Source organism: Prionailurus viverrinus, chromosome B4 (assembly GCF_022837055.1).
Source record: "Prionailurus viverrinus isolate Anna chromosome B4, UM_Priviv_1.0, whole genome shotgun sequence".
NCBI lineage: Eukaryota > Metazoa > Chordata > Mammalia > Carnivora > Felidae > Prionailurus > Prionailurus viverrinus.
In genome coordinates, this window is record NC_062567.1 from 75,790,346 (window position 1) to 75,803,244 (window position 12,899).

Sequence of the window (12,899 nt, forward strand, 5' to 3'; positions counted from 1 at the left end):
GGGGCTGCCGGCCAGCCCCCTGCAGCCTTCAGGAAGTGTGAATGTGGCAGTCGGACAGGGTGCCTCCGAGATAGTCCTCTTTCCCCTTTGGCTGTGAACAGCTTCTCTGTCAGCCTCTGAGGGGCCCAAAGCGGGCTGGACGTCCCCATGTGTAGGCACAGACGGGAGCTTTTCTGAGCGCATTATGTATGATCCATGAGCTTTATTGGCAACGTGGACACTAAGCACGAGGGGGAGGGAGCCCAGGCGGCCGCCAAGAGATGTCCTCGTGAAGCCGAGGCCTCAGTCACCGCCAGGGTTTGGAAGGCAGGGGAGGCCCAGTGGAATAGAGGCACGTCCACAGCCCAGGGGACCTGGGGCCAATCTGTGCCTTAGAAGCCACAGGTTTTTGGGCCAGGCCAGCTCCCAGAGCAGCCCGAGCAGGTCAGGATTGGCTCCCTGCCCAAGGCTGCTTGGAAGGCAGGCATTTAGACTCCTGGGGCCAGCTGGGCAGGGAGGCCGGCCCTCTCCGGAAGGAATCCGCCCCCCTCCCCAAGAGCAAGAGCGAAGGAGGGGGAGAAGGCGGAGAAGTTGCAAGAAGATAAGGCTGCAGTGTGGACGGGTCAGGCCCGCAGGTTCTCCAAGCCCTTCCGCTTCAAGCCCCAGGGCTAAGGCTGCTCCCGGACCCGCCGCTGGAGGAGGGGTTGTGGACTCCGAGAGCCGAGCCGAGTATTTACAGGGCGGGAGGCGCTACGCGAACCGCACCAAGGAGCTGCCGCTGCACTTCTGGCCGCAGGGCGCGCACATTCCGGTGCTCACCGCCAGGTTCCCGCTGCAGGGGGCGCTGCACGCGCTGCCGGTCACTGGCCGCGAGCCAGACACGCAGAGGTCCCCGCAGACAACCCCGCCCCGGGAGCTGCTGACGCCTGCGGGAGGAGAGCAGGGCTTAGTCCCCGTGCGAGGTCGTGGCTGGCGGCCCCTGCCTACTGGCTCTTGCTCAGAGCGCCTCCCCCTTCATTTCTATTCCTCTCTTCCCCCCTTCCCCCCAACACCTTCACCCCTGGGTACTCTTTCCTGCACTCAGGCCGCAAGTGTCCTTGATAAACCGTGCTCCCAGGCCCTCCCTGTGGGCAGAAATAGCTTTTTAACTCATAATCATTCACTGCCACACTCCCTCCTTCCTTTCAGGGTTTCAAACTATGGCCTGTGTTGGCCTCCTATATTTGTAAATAAAGTTTTATCGGAAGCAAGCCATATGTACTCCTTAGGTATTGCTTATGGCTGTAGCTGCTTTCACATTGCAGTGACAGAGTCCAGGAGTTGAGACAGAGTCTGGATGGCTCGCAAGCCTTAATATCTGGCCCTTGAAGAAAAAGTTTGCCCAGAGGAACCCCAAGCCCTCAGTTCAGAACCCACAGCATAGGTTACTTACAGACATTTATAGCACCAACGCCTTCACACAACCTTGTGGGGAGAGCAGAGACAAAAATTAGTTCTGATCCCCACATAATCTGGATGCAAATTAGATGCAAATGATATGCAAACATGTTCCTGGCTCAAAGCATAGTGTGGGGGAGACTGAAGACATATTCTCCCCAGGGGTGTGGTTCTCACCTCTGCTCCTCGCCCTCCAGCAGCCGCCTGTAGGTGGCGATCTCGATGTCCAGGCCCAGCTTGGAGTTCATCACCTCCTGGTACTCCTTGACCAGGCAGGCCATGTCCTGCTTGGCCTTCTGCAGGGCGGCCTCCAGCTCGGCCAGCTTGCAGCGGGCATCGCTCAGGGCCGCCTCGCCCTGCTGCTCAGACTGGGTCACCGCGGTCTCCAGCTTGGTGTTCTGGGGCCCAGGAGAGAACAAAGTGGGTTATGGTCCTGGGTGTCTCGGTCCATTTCCCTCATGTGTCCAGTCTCTCCCCTCCTGCAGCTGGGGACACCCCAAGAACAGGCCTCTCCCCTTCATTAACGGAGTCCCCCTGACTCCAGGGACATGAGCCATGCAAATGGGCTGGATCATGAATGGTGAGAGCCAGTCGGGGCACACACTGCCTGTGTGGCCCTGGGGAGGCCCCAGGCGACCCATACCTGACACTTGGCATTCTCGACCTCGGCGGTCAGCCTCTGGATCATGCGGTTCAGCTCATTGATCTCCTCCTTGGTGCGGCGCAGGGTCTCCCCGTGCCGGATCACTGTGGCCTTCATCTCCTCGCACTGGGGGGAAAGCAGAGGTGCTCCTGAGCTCAGGATGCAGTTTCCCTCCCATTCAGACACCACAGATGGTCGGGAGGTTGTACAGTGCTCAGCCTGTGCAACTATACATGGCAGCCCTGCCCAGAGATTATAACTTGAGAGCTGTGTGCCATTCTGTTACTATCCCACGGGATCAGAAACTCCAGACAAAAGAGGCCTTCTTAATAAATACTTGGCTTCCCTCGTGCTGCCATGTCTAAGAGACAGGTGTCCTGTGCCCCTCACCTTGCTGCGGTACCAGGACTCAGCCTCAGCCCGGCTGCGGCTGGCTATGTCGTCGTACTGAGCCTTGATCTCGGCCACAATGCAGTCCATGTTCAGGTCCCGGCTGTTGTCCATCTTGACGATGACCGAGGTGTCTGAGATGTGGGCGTGGAGGACGCGGATCTCCTGCAGATGGTGGGGGAACTGTTTACACCCCAGCCTCACCCACCACAGTGTGGACCCAGTCTTCTCAGCCCTTACCTGGTCTCCACCCCAGCTCCCACTACAGCCTCATGGACTGCAGCCCCCAGCCCAAACCCCTGGCCCCCCCCTCCCCCAGCTGCCCAGGGATCCCTGGCCAGTCCCAGGCCCCAGCCCCCTCTTCTAGGCTGGCTGCTTCTTTTCCATCTGGACCACGGCCCCTCACCTCCTCATACAGGCGCCGCAGGAAGTTGATCTCCTCAGTCAGGGCCTCTGCGTTGGCCTCTAGGTCTGACTTGCGGAGGTAGGCACAGTCCACGTCCTGAAGGGGAGAGGGTGTCAAAAGAGTCTCACTGGAAAGGCAACACAGGGCTTCCCCCCCGCTGCCCCCCGCTCCCAGGAGGGCACCCCACCAGGCTGGACAAACTCCCCGGAGACCTTCCTTAGCTGCTCATTCTAGTGCCTCGTATCATGGCCTTGTTGAAGTCCTTTCTACAGTCAAAGGGCTCAGAAGCAGGTTTGGGGAAGGGAGTAGGATTATGAGGTTTCCAGGCACTTTCTCCGCTACCTACCCGAAAGAAAACTCCAGAATCCACACCTTGCATTATCACTGAAACTTAGGCTCTGCAGCAAAATGGGTCGGCTCTAATGATGCCCCAGCCCTTTCTGCCCTGACACCTCATGGAAAGAAATCTAGATCTGTGGTCAGAAGAAGAGGTCTTAGGGATCAATTCTGCCTCTTCCAAGCCAGGGCAACTCAGGGTAAGACCCTTGACCTCTGTGCCTCACTTTCCTCACAGCAACCCTTGCCTTCCTCTTATGGAGGTGGTTGCAAGGACCTGGTGGGAGTCCACATGATGGCATTTGTGGCGAATCAAGTCTAAGAGGTGAGGGACGATACACCGTTCACGCCAGCACTTCACAGCTGTTGGCGGCCTCAGGATGTGGCCATCCCTAGCATTGGTGTGCTCTTTCATCCACAGTATTTAGGAATGCCCGCTCTCTGGCAGGCACAGGGCAGAAAGACGTGGGAAGCCATTGGCCAGATGGGGGTTACCTCCGATGGAGGAATAGGGTGCCCTGCTTGAAGCAGGCAGTGTATGTACTCCAATGTCTGGGGCCACCCGGGGAGTGCTGGGGTGCTGGGGGTGGGGGAAGGAAATAGGGGAGGGGTTGCGCTAGGCGATTCTGGGGGAGTCGCTCAGCCTCTCTGAATTCCTGAGTGCTCCCTCCTGCCTCTGCCCTGCTTTCTGAGTTGTGGGACAAGTATTCTGGGGTCACTCGCCTTCTTCAGGGCCACAAATTCATTCTCGGCGGTGGCCCTTAGTGCCACCTCCTCTTCATACCTGGAGACAAAGGGCACAAGTTTCAGTGGCCAGAACTTTAATAGTCTGGGCTTTGAAGAGGGGGGGAAAAAAAGAGAATGAAGGCCCAGACAAACATATTCCAGGAACTGGATCTTTTGGAGGTAGTCACAGAATCACAGAGTGTTGGACTAGAAGGGATCTGTCCATCCCATTCTTTGGGGCTCTCAATCCACTCCGTCACCCAATGCTCTTCCTGTTTTAGGGACTCTCATTCCTGAAGTGGGCACGCGCGCGCAGTTTTGTAGGCTTTCTCTCTGTTTCTGGGCTGTAACTCCCGGCGGGGGTGGGGGCAGGAACCCCACACTAGTTCTGGTTCCCCCCCTTGCCTCCCCGCTCAGGGCCTAACACAGCACCTGCAACATCGAGTAGATGTCAATAAACGTTTGCTGAATTAAGGAAATAAACCCACGCTGATGAGGTAGCTGGAGCCCCTCCCAGTCTCTCCGGGGGTTTAAACTCCCAACCCAGAAAAGAAAAGTCTCCCTCATCAGGCTCCCGGTCACTGTCTTCTTCCTACTGGAAAGTTCCTCTGGTGCTGTAGCCCAAATCTATCCTGCTCTGACTTCATCCCATTTCGTTTCTTGAGACTATCCTCCGGGCCGCACTCACTTCTTCTTGTAGCCCTCCAGCACCTCCTGCACGTGGTTGAGCTCCGAGGCCAGCCTCCCGCTGTCGGCCTCCACGCACTCGGCCTCCCGCCTCAGCGTCTCGATGTAGCCCTCGAACAGGGGCTCCAGGTTGCTCTCGCAGCACTTGCGGTTCTGGTAGAACTGCCACTTGGTCTCCAGAAGCTTGTTCTGCTGCTCCAGGAAGCGCACCTGGTGAGCAAGTGGGGGGAAAAGTCAGTGGGGGAAGCCAGGATCCCCAGCCCTCCTGGGAGAGCAGGTAGAGTCAACACAGAACTAACGGGAAGTGTGCAGCGGTAAGGGACAGACAGCATGGCCTCTCTGGGCCCTCCTGGCCCGAGGAGGCACCGGGAGCATTCTTGTTTCACGATTGCTTGTTCAGGCTTGAGCGAGGGTCTGTTAGGGTGGGCTTGGATGGGGTGAGTGAGAAACTGAGGGGCCTTGGGGTTGCGCTGGCGCTGGCGTTACGGTGGGGCGGGGGAGGGGGCGGGTAATGATAATCAAGGAAGGCTTCCTGGAGGAAAGGAATGTAGCGCAAGATGAAAGCCTTTCGTGAGGAGCTCCCCTCAGGGCAGGGACCAGGGTTCATCCTCTGTCCTCAATGCTCAGCAGGAGGTTGCCCAGCAGTTGTCTGAAAGGATGGTCAAGGTGGGAAGGGCTACCCGACTGGGGAGGTTAGAGAGAGCTGAGCAGGATGGTTGCAGCTGGAGGAAGGGGGATGTGTGTGGTCTTAGGCGGCCTGAATTCCCGTGTTGGATGCTCTTGGGTCCCTGGAGGCCAGGCAGATGGTGTGAATGGGGGGAGATTCTGGCAAATGGGGAGGGTGAAGACTTGCGGGGAAGGGAAGCACGCAAGCCTTTCCTGGAGGTCATTCGCACTGAAGACCTGTGATGGCAACGACACACTGCAGGAGAGGCGGTCAGCAAACAAGGCGAGGCCCCCCCGGCCTCCTGGGTTCCATAGCTCGTACATTTGAGCTGCAGTTGAGACATTACCTCGCTTTTTAGCCCTGGTGTCCTCCCACCCAACTTAACCAGGGCAGCTGGGAATTTCCCTACTTGGAACTTCCAGAAAAGGGGAATGGGAACTGCTGATGTTATATGGGCTCACTTCAGGGGGTCTTAGCTGACAGGGCACCAGCTATGGTAGGGAGGGTGATGGCTGCCTTGGCCCCCATCTTTCCTTTCAAGGTCACACCCTGCACCACACATAGCTCTGGTGTGGACAGCTCTGGGGCCAAGACTGGGAGCCGCTGCCCAGTGTCGCCCGGCAGATTGAGGTGGGGGGCGGGGGGTGGGAGAAACGGGAGGTGGAGCCCAGGCTGCCTGTTGGCGGGCCAGGACATTTTCCGTGTTCCACTCCCCTGCTGCCTTTCCCGGGTTGGATCCTCTAGGCCCCAGGCGCCTGGAGAGCCGGAGAGAGCCTAGGTTTGGAGTCCTGGGCTGCCACCCACTCCCCGTGGGCCTTGGGCAGGCCCCCCTGCCTTATGTCCCTGTGTCTCTTGTCTTCTGTGTACGTTCAAAGGGCTGGACTGGTGGCAGTGATTCTCAAATGGGAAGCCTTCACAGGCCGACTTCGGGATTTGCCATCCCCTTGTACTGTGTGACTCATGATTTATCTCTAAGTGGATTTGCGTAGCATTTACACTCCAGTGGGGCTTCAGGGGTAACTGGATATTACCACCATATCGTAAATCCAAAATCAGTAGGCATACATAAAAGCAAATCATAAAACATTAAATTCTAGCTGAAAGCGTTGTCCCAGACAACCCTGAACCTGAGGCTTGCTCTCTTTATTACAAGTAAGAGAGGGGCGCCTGGGTGGCTCAGTCGGTTAAGCGTCCGACTTCAGCTCAGGTCATGATCTCACAGTCTGTGAGTTCGAGCCCACAGCTGTGCTGACAGCTCAGAGCCTGGAGCTGCTTCGGATTCTGTGTCTCCCTCTCTCTCTGCCCCTCCCCCGTTCATGCTCTGTCTCTGTCTCAAAAATAAATAAACATTAAAAATTAAAGAAAAAGGGTAAGGGAACAGTAAGTATTTGAGGGATACTGAAGACATGTTAGCACCTAATGAGATTTAATCTTAAGGACTGAAACACACATGAGAAAATATGAATTTTCCCATCAGATGTTTCGATGTTATTTAGTGCTTTAATGCACCACCTAATATGATCACATAAAATATCACCAGCCCCCCCATTCCCCATTTCCAGAGACTGGCCTGGGAATTCCAAGGTTCTCCCAGGATTTCCAGGCTCAGGAAGAGTGTGATCAAGGACATCCCCCCTTGTCTGTGGAGACTCTGCCTGTCTGGATAGGGATTGTATATAATAATGGTGTTATCAGATGAGGGGCTGCTGCTCTATACTCATTTCTCTGTGTCTGCCTGTGCCCGGGACGTTTGTTCATCTCCTCTATCAGATTGGGAGCTCACCTGGGTCACATCCCTCCTGCTTCTGACTCCACCCTCAGCACCCAGCCTGAGTTTGAGCATGGATGGGGTTCAGGAACGGTGTGATCAAGGACACCCACCTTGTCGATGAAGGCTGCGAACCTGCTGTTGAGACACTTGATCTGCTCCTTCTCCTCGTGCTTCACGCACTGAGCATTGGGGTCGATCTCCAGGTTGAGGGGCGTGAGGAGGCTCTCGTTGACAGACACGCTGGTGATGCAGGGCGGGCTGGGGCCGCACACGCCGCCTGAGCGGTAGCCAAAGGTGCGGCCGCAGGAGCCGGCGCGGAAGCCGCCGCAGACGCTGTGGCTTCCGAAGCCGCCGGTGAGGCCGCGGTAGCAGGAGACGCCGCGGTAGGGGGCGGCGGTGATGCAGCAGCGGCCGGGCCGGGGCCCGCAGGCCGAGGCGCAGCTGAAGGCGCGGACCCCGCAGGGGGCGGCGAGGCCGTTGGAGAGGCAGGACATGGTGCGGCGGTGGCGGCGGCGGCGGCGGGTGGCTGGAGCCCGGGGCCCGCGCTGCGCCTTATATCGCGGCCCACCGGGCCGGCGGGAGCGCGCGGCCAACGCGTTTACGAGCTTGGAGGTTGGCCCGCGCGCCTCGTCGAGGCGGGAATCAAAGCGGGCCGGGCCGCCGGCCGCCTCCATAAAACGGCTTCACCTCCCGCCCGAGCTTTATGGGGCCGGGAAACGCCTGGTCACCTTTGCGGGCCGTGCGCCGCGGCCTCGGGGCGCCCCCCTCTGCGCCCCTCGGCCGGGACTGGGCCCCGGAGGCGCTGGATCGTCACCGGCTCCATTCCGGGGCTGGCCAGCTGGGCACACCCCGCGCGGCTGGGGTCCCTGCCGGGCGCCACCGCCCTGCGGGGGCCGGCTTAGCCTTGGTCTCGTGTGCACCACGGAGTGGGGGAGCTAGTGTGTGCGTCGAAGGGGAGGGGTCTCTGAAGCCGGTCTTACAGATTCTTGTCATGACTTTGGACAAGTGAATAACCTTTCGGAGCCTCAGTTTCCTCTTGTGCGAGTTAGGAGTAATAAATAGTACCCATCTGCAAGCTCTTGGGAGGACCTAAGGAGATAATGGACAGGAAAGCGTTTAGGGCCCTACCTAGCACTTAATAAGAGCTCCATAAACGTTTGTTTATTTGCTTGTTCTGTTTATTCTACCATTGTTATTTTGCCATTCATCCTATGTCCCTTTGGGCAAAAACTTTCCCTTCTCTGTTGCTCCGAACTCAGCTCATGGCTCCTTTCCTAGTAAGTGTGGGGCCCCCACTCCCTGGTCCGCCACATTGCTTCCTGTACCCTTCTCCACTCTCCTGGGGGTCAGTTCAAGCAGTTGCATTAAAGGAGTGCCTCCAGTGTGTGAGGGCTTTATGATGCATTTTCTTATCTTTACCCTCGGGCATCCTTCCAAGGTCAGTATTATTGTGCCCATTTACCTGATTGGGAAGGTGAGCTCAGAGTGGTCCAGTGGCTTAAGGTCAAGCGCAGAAAGCTCTATGGAGGAGGGGATTCAGAATCTGAAAGGAGGCTTCCAGCCCTCCTCCATGCCAGCCCCTCGGAGGTCTGAGTCTTTGGGGGCTCAGTGAGGGTTGAGTTCTTCTCCTAGGAGGGAGCCCAGGCTTCTAGGCTTTGGGCTCTTAGAAAAATAGGCCCAATCCAAAGCCTTCCCCTCAACTGGGGCTTGGTCATGGCCACCAATTCTAGAAAGCCATAGCCCATTATAATGGAAGTTAATTATACGTCCAATTATGGGCAGGGGAAACTAGAATGTGAACTCAGCAGGCAGCATTAAAGAAAAGCATGCAAATCATCCTTAGCTTCCTTTGCTTTTAAATATAAGTTATTATTATGCAAAGGGTAATTAAATCCTGGAACCCAAGAGGTGTTCCTGGCCAGCTCTGACTGGTGTTGGGCTGTCTGGCAACCCATTTTTAGAGAGTGCCCCTCTGCCCCCTCTGCTGTCTTTCCCAACACCCTTGTGGGTCTGAATCCCTTTGGTCTAGCCTTGACTTTGCAGGGCTTCTGCCTAACCTTAGAGCTGTCCTCTGGGTGGGGGGTGGGGTGGGGTGGGGGTGGGGGTCCCACTCCAGTGTCTTATGCTTCCACTCCCAGCTTTAGCTAGGGTTGCCAGTAGTGTTACTGATGGCTTCGGTACAGGTTGTTCTCCAATTTTCTCCAGGCAATGGTAGTATTGGACACGTCTTCCCTTGGTGTCTCCCTCACAAGAAGAAACGGAGTTACCCTGAAGCATGGAGGCTTTATTTAATTTATTTATTAAAAAAAATTTTTTTTTCAATGCTTATTTATTTGAGAGAGAGAGAGAGAGACAGACTGCGAGCGGGGGAGGGGCAGAGAGACAGAGGGAGACCACAGAATCGGAAGCGGGCTCCAGGCTCTGAGCTGTCAGCACAGAGCCCGATGCGGGGCTCGAACCCACGAACCAGGAGATCGGGACCTGAGCTGAAGTTGGACCTTGACTGACTGAGCCCCCCAGGTGCCCCTTATTTATTTTGAGAGAGGGAGGGAGATGGCGGGGGAGGGGGGAGAAAGTGGAGGGGCAGAGGGGGTGATAGAATTTTTGGCCGCCTCCATGCTCAGCGTGGACCCCAGTGTGGAGCTCGATATCATGACCCCGGGAAAGAGGAGAAATGGCTGCAAAGTCTCCCAAGCCTGATCAGGTGACAAAATGGCCACTCCACGTGGCCGGGCCGCGTTTATAAAAGGGAGGGGCAGTCAAGGAGGGGTCAGAATCCTTCTCCTCTCCCTCTGGCCTTAACTCTTCTAGCCTAGCTCACCAAAACCTGTGGATCATCTTGCTTTAGCTCCCCTAATGAGGTCCTCAAATCCAGCTCCCGCCTGATCACTTGAAGAGACAGTTCTGGCTACACCTTCACCTGCACCTTGGCCTGTGACCCTGCTGCATCACAGCTGTCCCCTGCCCTAACCACGTGCAGGAGGTGCTGGGGCTACAAGAATCGAGTCAGTGGGGAGGAAGGTCTGGCCTTGGAAACTTCTTCCTTCGTGAACCCACTTTGTGCTTTTATCAGCATTAGAGGCAGTGACAGGCAGACACAGGAAGGGGAGAGAAGCTGAAATATCAGCTAAGAGCCTCTCCCCATTGCCTTATGAATGTAAGATAGGGGCCCTATCCCTACTCGTCCACCCACCCTGTGGACCTGTTCTGAGCGCTTAACTCTATTCCAAAATTATGCTAGCTACTAGGGGTGCAAAGAAATGATGTCACCTCTTCTCCACCGTTCACACTCATTGGTGCATGTTGCTAATTCTACCCACCGTCCTGGATCGAAGCTTGGGCAGTCAGTTTATTCTATTAGAGTAATAACAAAACCAAGCTCTTTAGAATGAGTAATGCTCATTTAAGTTAAGTACTATCAGAGATGTGGGTCAAAGGGATATTTCAGACATCCTGGGGGTGGGGAGGTGATAGGTCATGTTGGGGTCCTCTCTGCTTCCTTCCACTACTAGCCAAATCTCTGATAATTTCTCTTGATCCAAACCCCTTTCCCTGTGGAGGTAGGAAGAGGAGGTCACTTTGGGGACCATTGCGGAGAATGAGCTTGTCAGAATCAAGCCGGTGAGTGGGTTTGCGTGCAGCAGCCCTCAGGGGCATCCAGTACTCCGTCTGTCAGTTAATAAGCTCATATTTTATTTCTACCCATGGAAAGGCATTTTCTTCCTTATACCCTGGGAGACCCACAGGGCAGAGATTCTCTGGATCTTCCTTTACAGAGAGGCCCAGCGAGATAAAGGAATTCCCCAAAGTCACATACTACGTTTTGCTAGAGTGAGAGTGAGAGCTTAGTTCCCCAACCCTTGACTTCTGGATCTATGCCCATGACTGGCTCTGTAGGGTTGAAAATGGGATTGGAAATTTCCCAGGGTTGGCCTGGGGGAGGTACAGTCCCCTGGAAAATCTCTGCAACAACCAGCAACTGCCTGTGCGTTGTTTCCAGGAGCTTAATTGTGCCTACGTGTGCAAGGGAGACCAGGAGGCCGATGCTGACGGCCTGGTGGAGGAGATCGGCTTCCAGAACACCGTAGGGGGGGAGGTGAGCACTGGCAGGGAGGACATTAGTCATCCGTCTTCACTCTGTCCCAGGCTAGACTTTGAACAGAGGAAGCGGACAGAGGGGTCTGCAGGCATAAAGGCTTTGAAATGGTGGCTCTGTGTGTGTGTGTGTGTGTGTGTGTGTGTGAAGGGGGAATGTGAGCTCTGTTCTACCTGGCTCTTGATGGTACAGGTGATATGAATGGCTGTCGGCCCCACAGGAAATGAGAGTCACCGAAGCCCGCATCTCAGACACCTCAGTCATCACCAAACTGGATAACAGCCGGGACATGAACATGGGCTGCACTGTGACTGAGATCTAGGCTAACTCTGATGACATTGCTAGATACAGCTGGGCTGGGGCTGAGTCCTGGTGCTGCAGCAAGGTGAGGGGCATAGGACACCTGCCTCCTAGACATGGCAGTGGGAAGGATGCCAGGCATATATTAACAAAGCCTCTTTTGTCTGGGGATTCTGATCCCTAGAGATGGTAACAGAAGGGCACACAGCTCTGAGGTTTTAGTGGCTGGGCAGGACTAACATGTATGGTTGCACAGGCTGAGCCCTGTACAACCTCCAACCATCTGTGGTGTCTGAATTGCTGGGACACCCCGTCCTGAGCCTCGGGAGAATCTCTGCTTCTCTTTAATATGGGGAGATGAAAGTCATGGTGATGTGGCGTGGGGAGACCCTGCCGTGGAGGAGATTACTGCGCAGACCGCGTGATCCAGAGGCGGACTAATGAGGTTTAAATGCCAAGTTTCAGGTGTGGGTCATTTACCCCCCACTTCCCGCCCCCTATCACATTTGGGGCAGTGAGTGCCCCAAATGGATCTCACCATTCAGTCCAGCTCGTTTGCATGACAAATGTCCCTGGTTGTGGTCCCTCAGGGGGACTCTGTTAATGAAAGGGAGAGGCCTGTTCTTGGGGTGTTCCCAGCTGGGGGAGGGGAGAGACTGGTACATCCAGGAAATGGACCGAGACACCCAGGACCATAACCCACTTTGTTCTCTCCTGGCCCCCAGAACACCAAGCTGGAGGGACCCTCCCTGCCCTGAGGGGAGGCCAAGGAGAATACTTTTAGCTGAAGTCTACTGCTTGATTTCCAATACGCCTCTTGTATAATTTAGTTAGGGGCAATTGCTTGCGGGTAAATGTTTAACAACCAGCTCTCAGAAGGAAACAAAAGTCCCATTTACAGGGTTTGCCAGTTTCGGTGGTGTAAAATCTTCCGGCATGGCCGGCTGTGACTGCATTTAGGGTTGGCTAGAAATGTGTCAAACAGACTCTGTGAACTGGTTCCAGAACACTGTTGGTTGGAAGGCAGGGTAAAAAGAGGCCTCACACTGAAAGGGCAAATAGAAAGATTCGGGGAGACTGGATTGTTCGTGATCATGTAGCCCGTCAGTGTGGGTGGGGAGGCAGCCCGGAGCTGGACTCCTGGGCAGGTGGAGGGATCTCTGTGTCCTGCTGCATTTGGCGGGTCCCACTTCCCAGAGGAGTCTGGGAGAGCCTGACCCTTATGTTCTTTTGGAACCGGGTTGGGGAGATGCTGAGCCTCTGGGGGGTCTGCACCCCAGATCTTCTTTTCTGACCTGGGAAAACTTGAGTGATTCCTTTGGTGACTGGGTTCAGAGCTGGTGACCACGTTATTTCTGGGACCACTGTCGGGAGCTAGTGCCCAGTCCTAACACTGACCTTGGGTCACGAGGGGCATAACTCCTCATGCCATACCCATCGGAGTGGAATTCTTACTTTCCC

The 12,899-nt window shown here is 55.8% G+C and overlaps 1 protein-coding gene across 1 annotated transcript; it reads right to left on the reverse strand.

Moving 5' to 3' along the window:
• Positions 1-187: 187 nt before the first annotated feature.
• Positions 188-7,773, reverse strand: LOC125171188 (keratin, type II cuticular Hb1-like). Its single transcript, XM_047868378.1, has 9 exons — positions 7,153-7,773; positions 4,606-4,814; positions 3,915-3,975; positions 2,856-2,951; positions 2,450-2,614; positions 2,060-2,185; positions 1,594-1,814; positions 1,412-1,443; positions 188-905 (listed from the first exon to the last, which is right to left on the reverse strand). The coding sequence occupies exons 1-9, from the start codon at positions 7,714-7,716 to the stop codon at positions 730-732; spliced, it is 1,650 nt and encodes a 549-aa protein (XP_047724334.1). The 5' UTR covers positions 7,717-7,773; the 3' UTR covers positions 188-729.
• Positions 7,774-12,899: the final 5,126 nt, after the last annotated feature.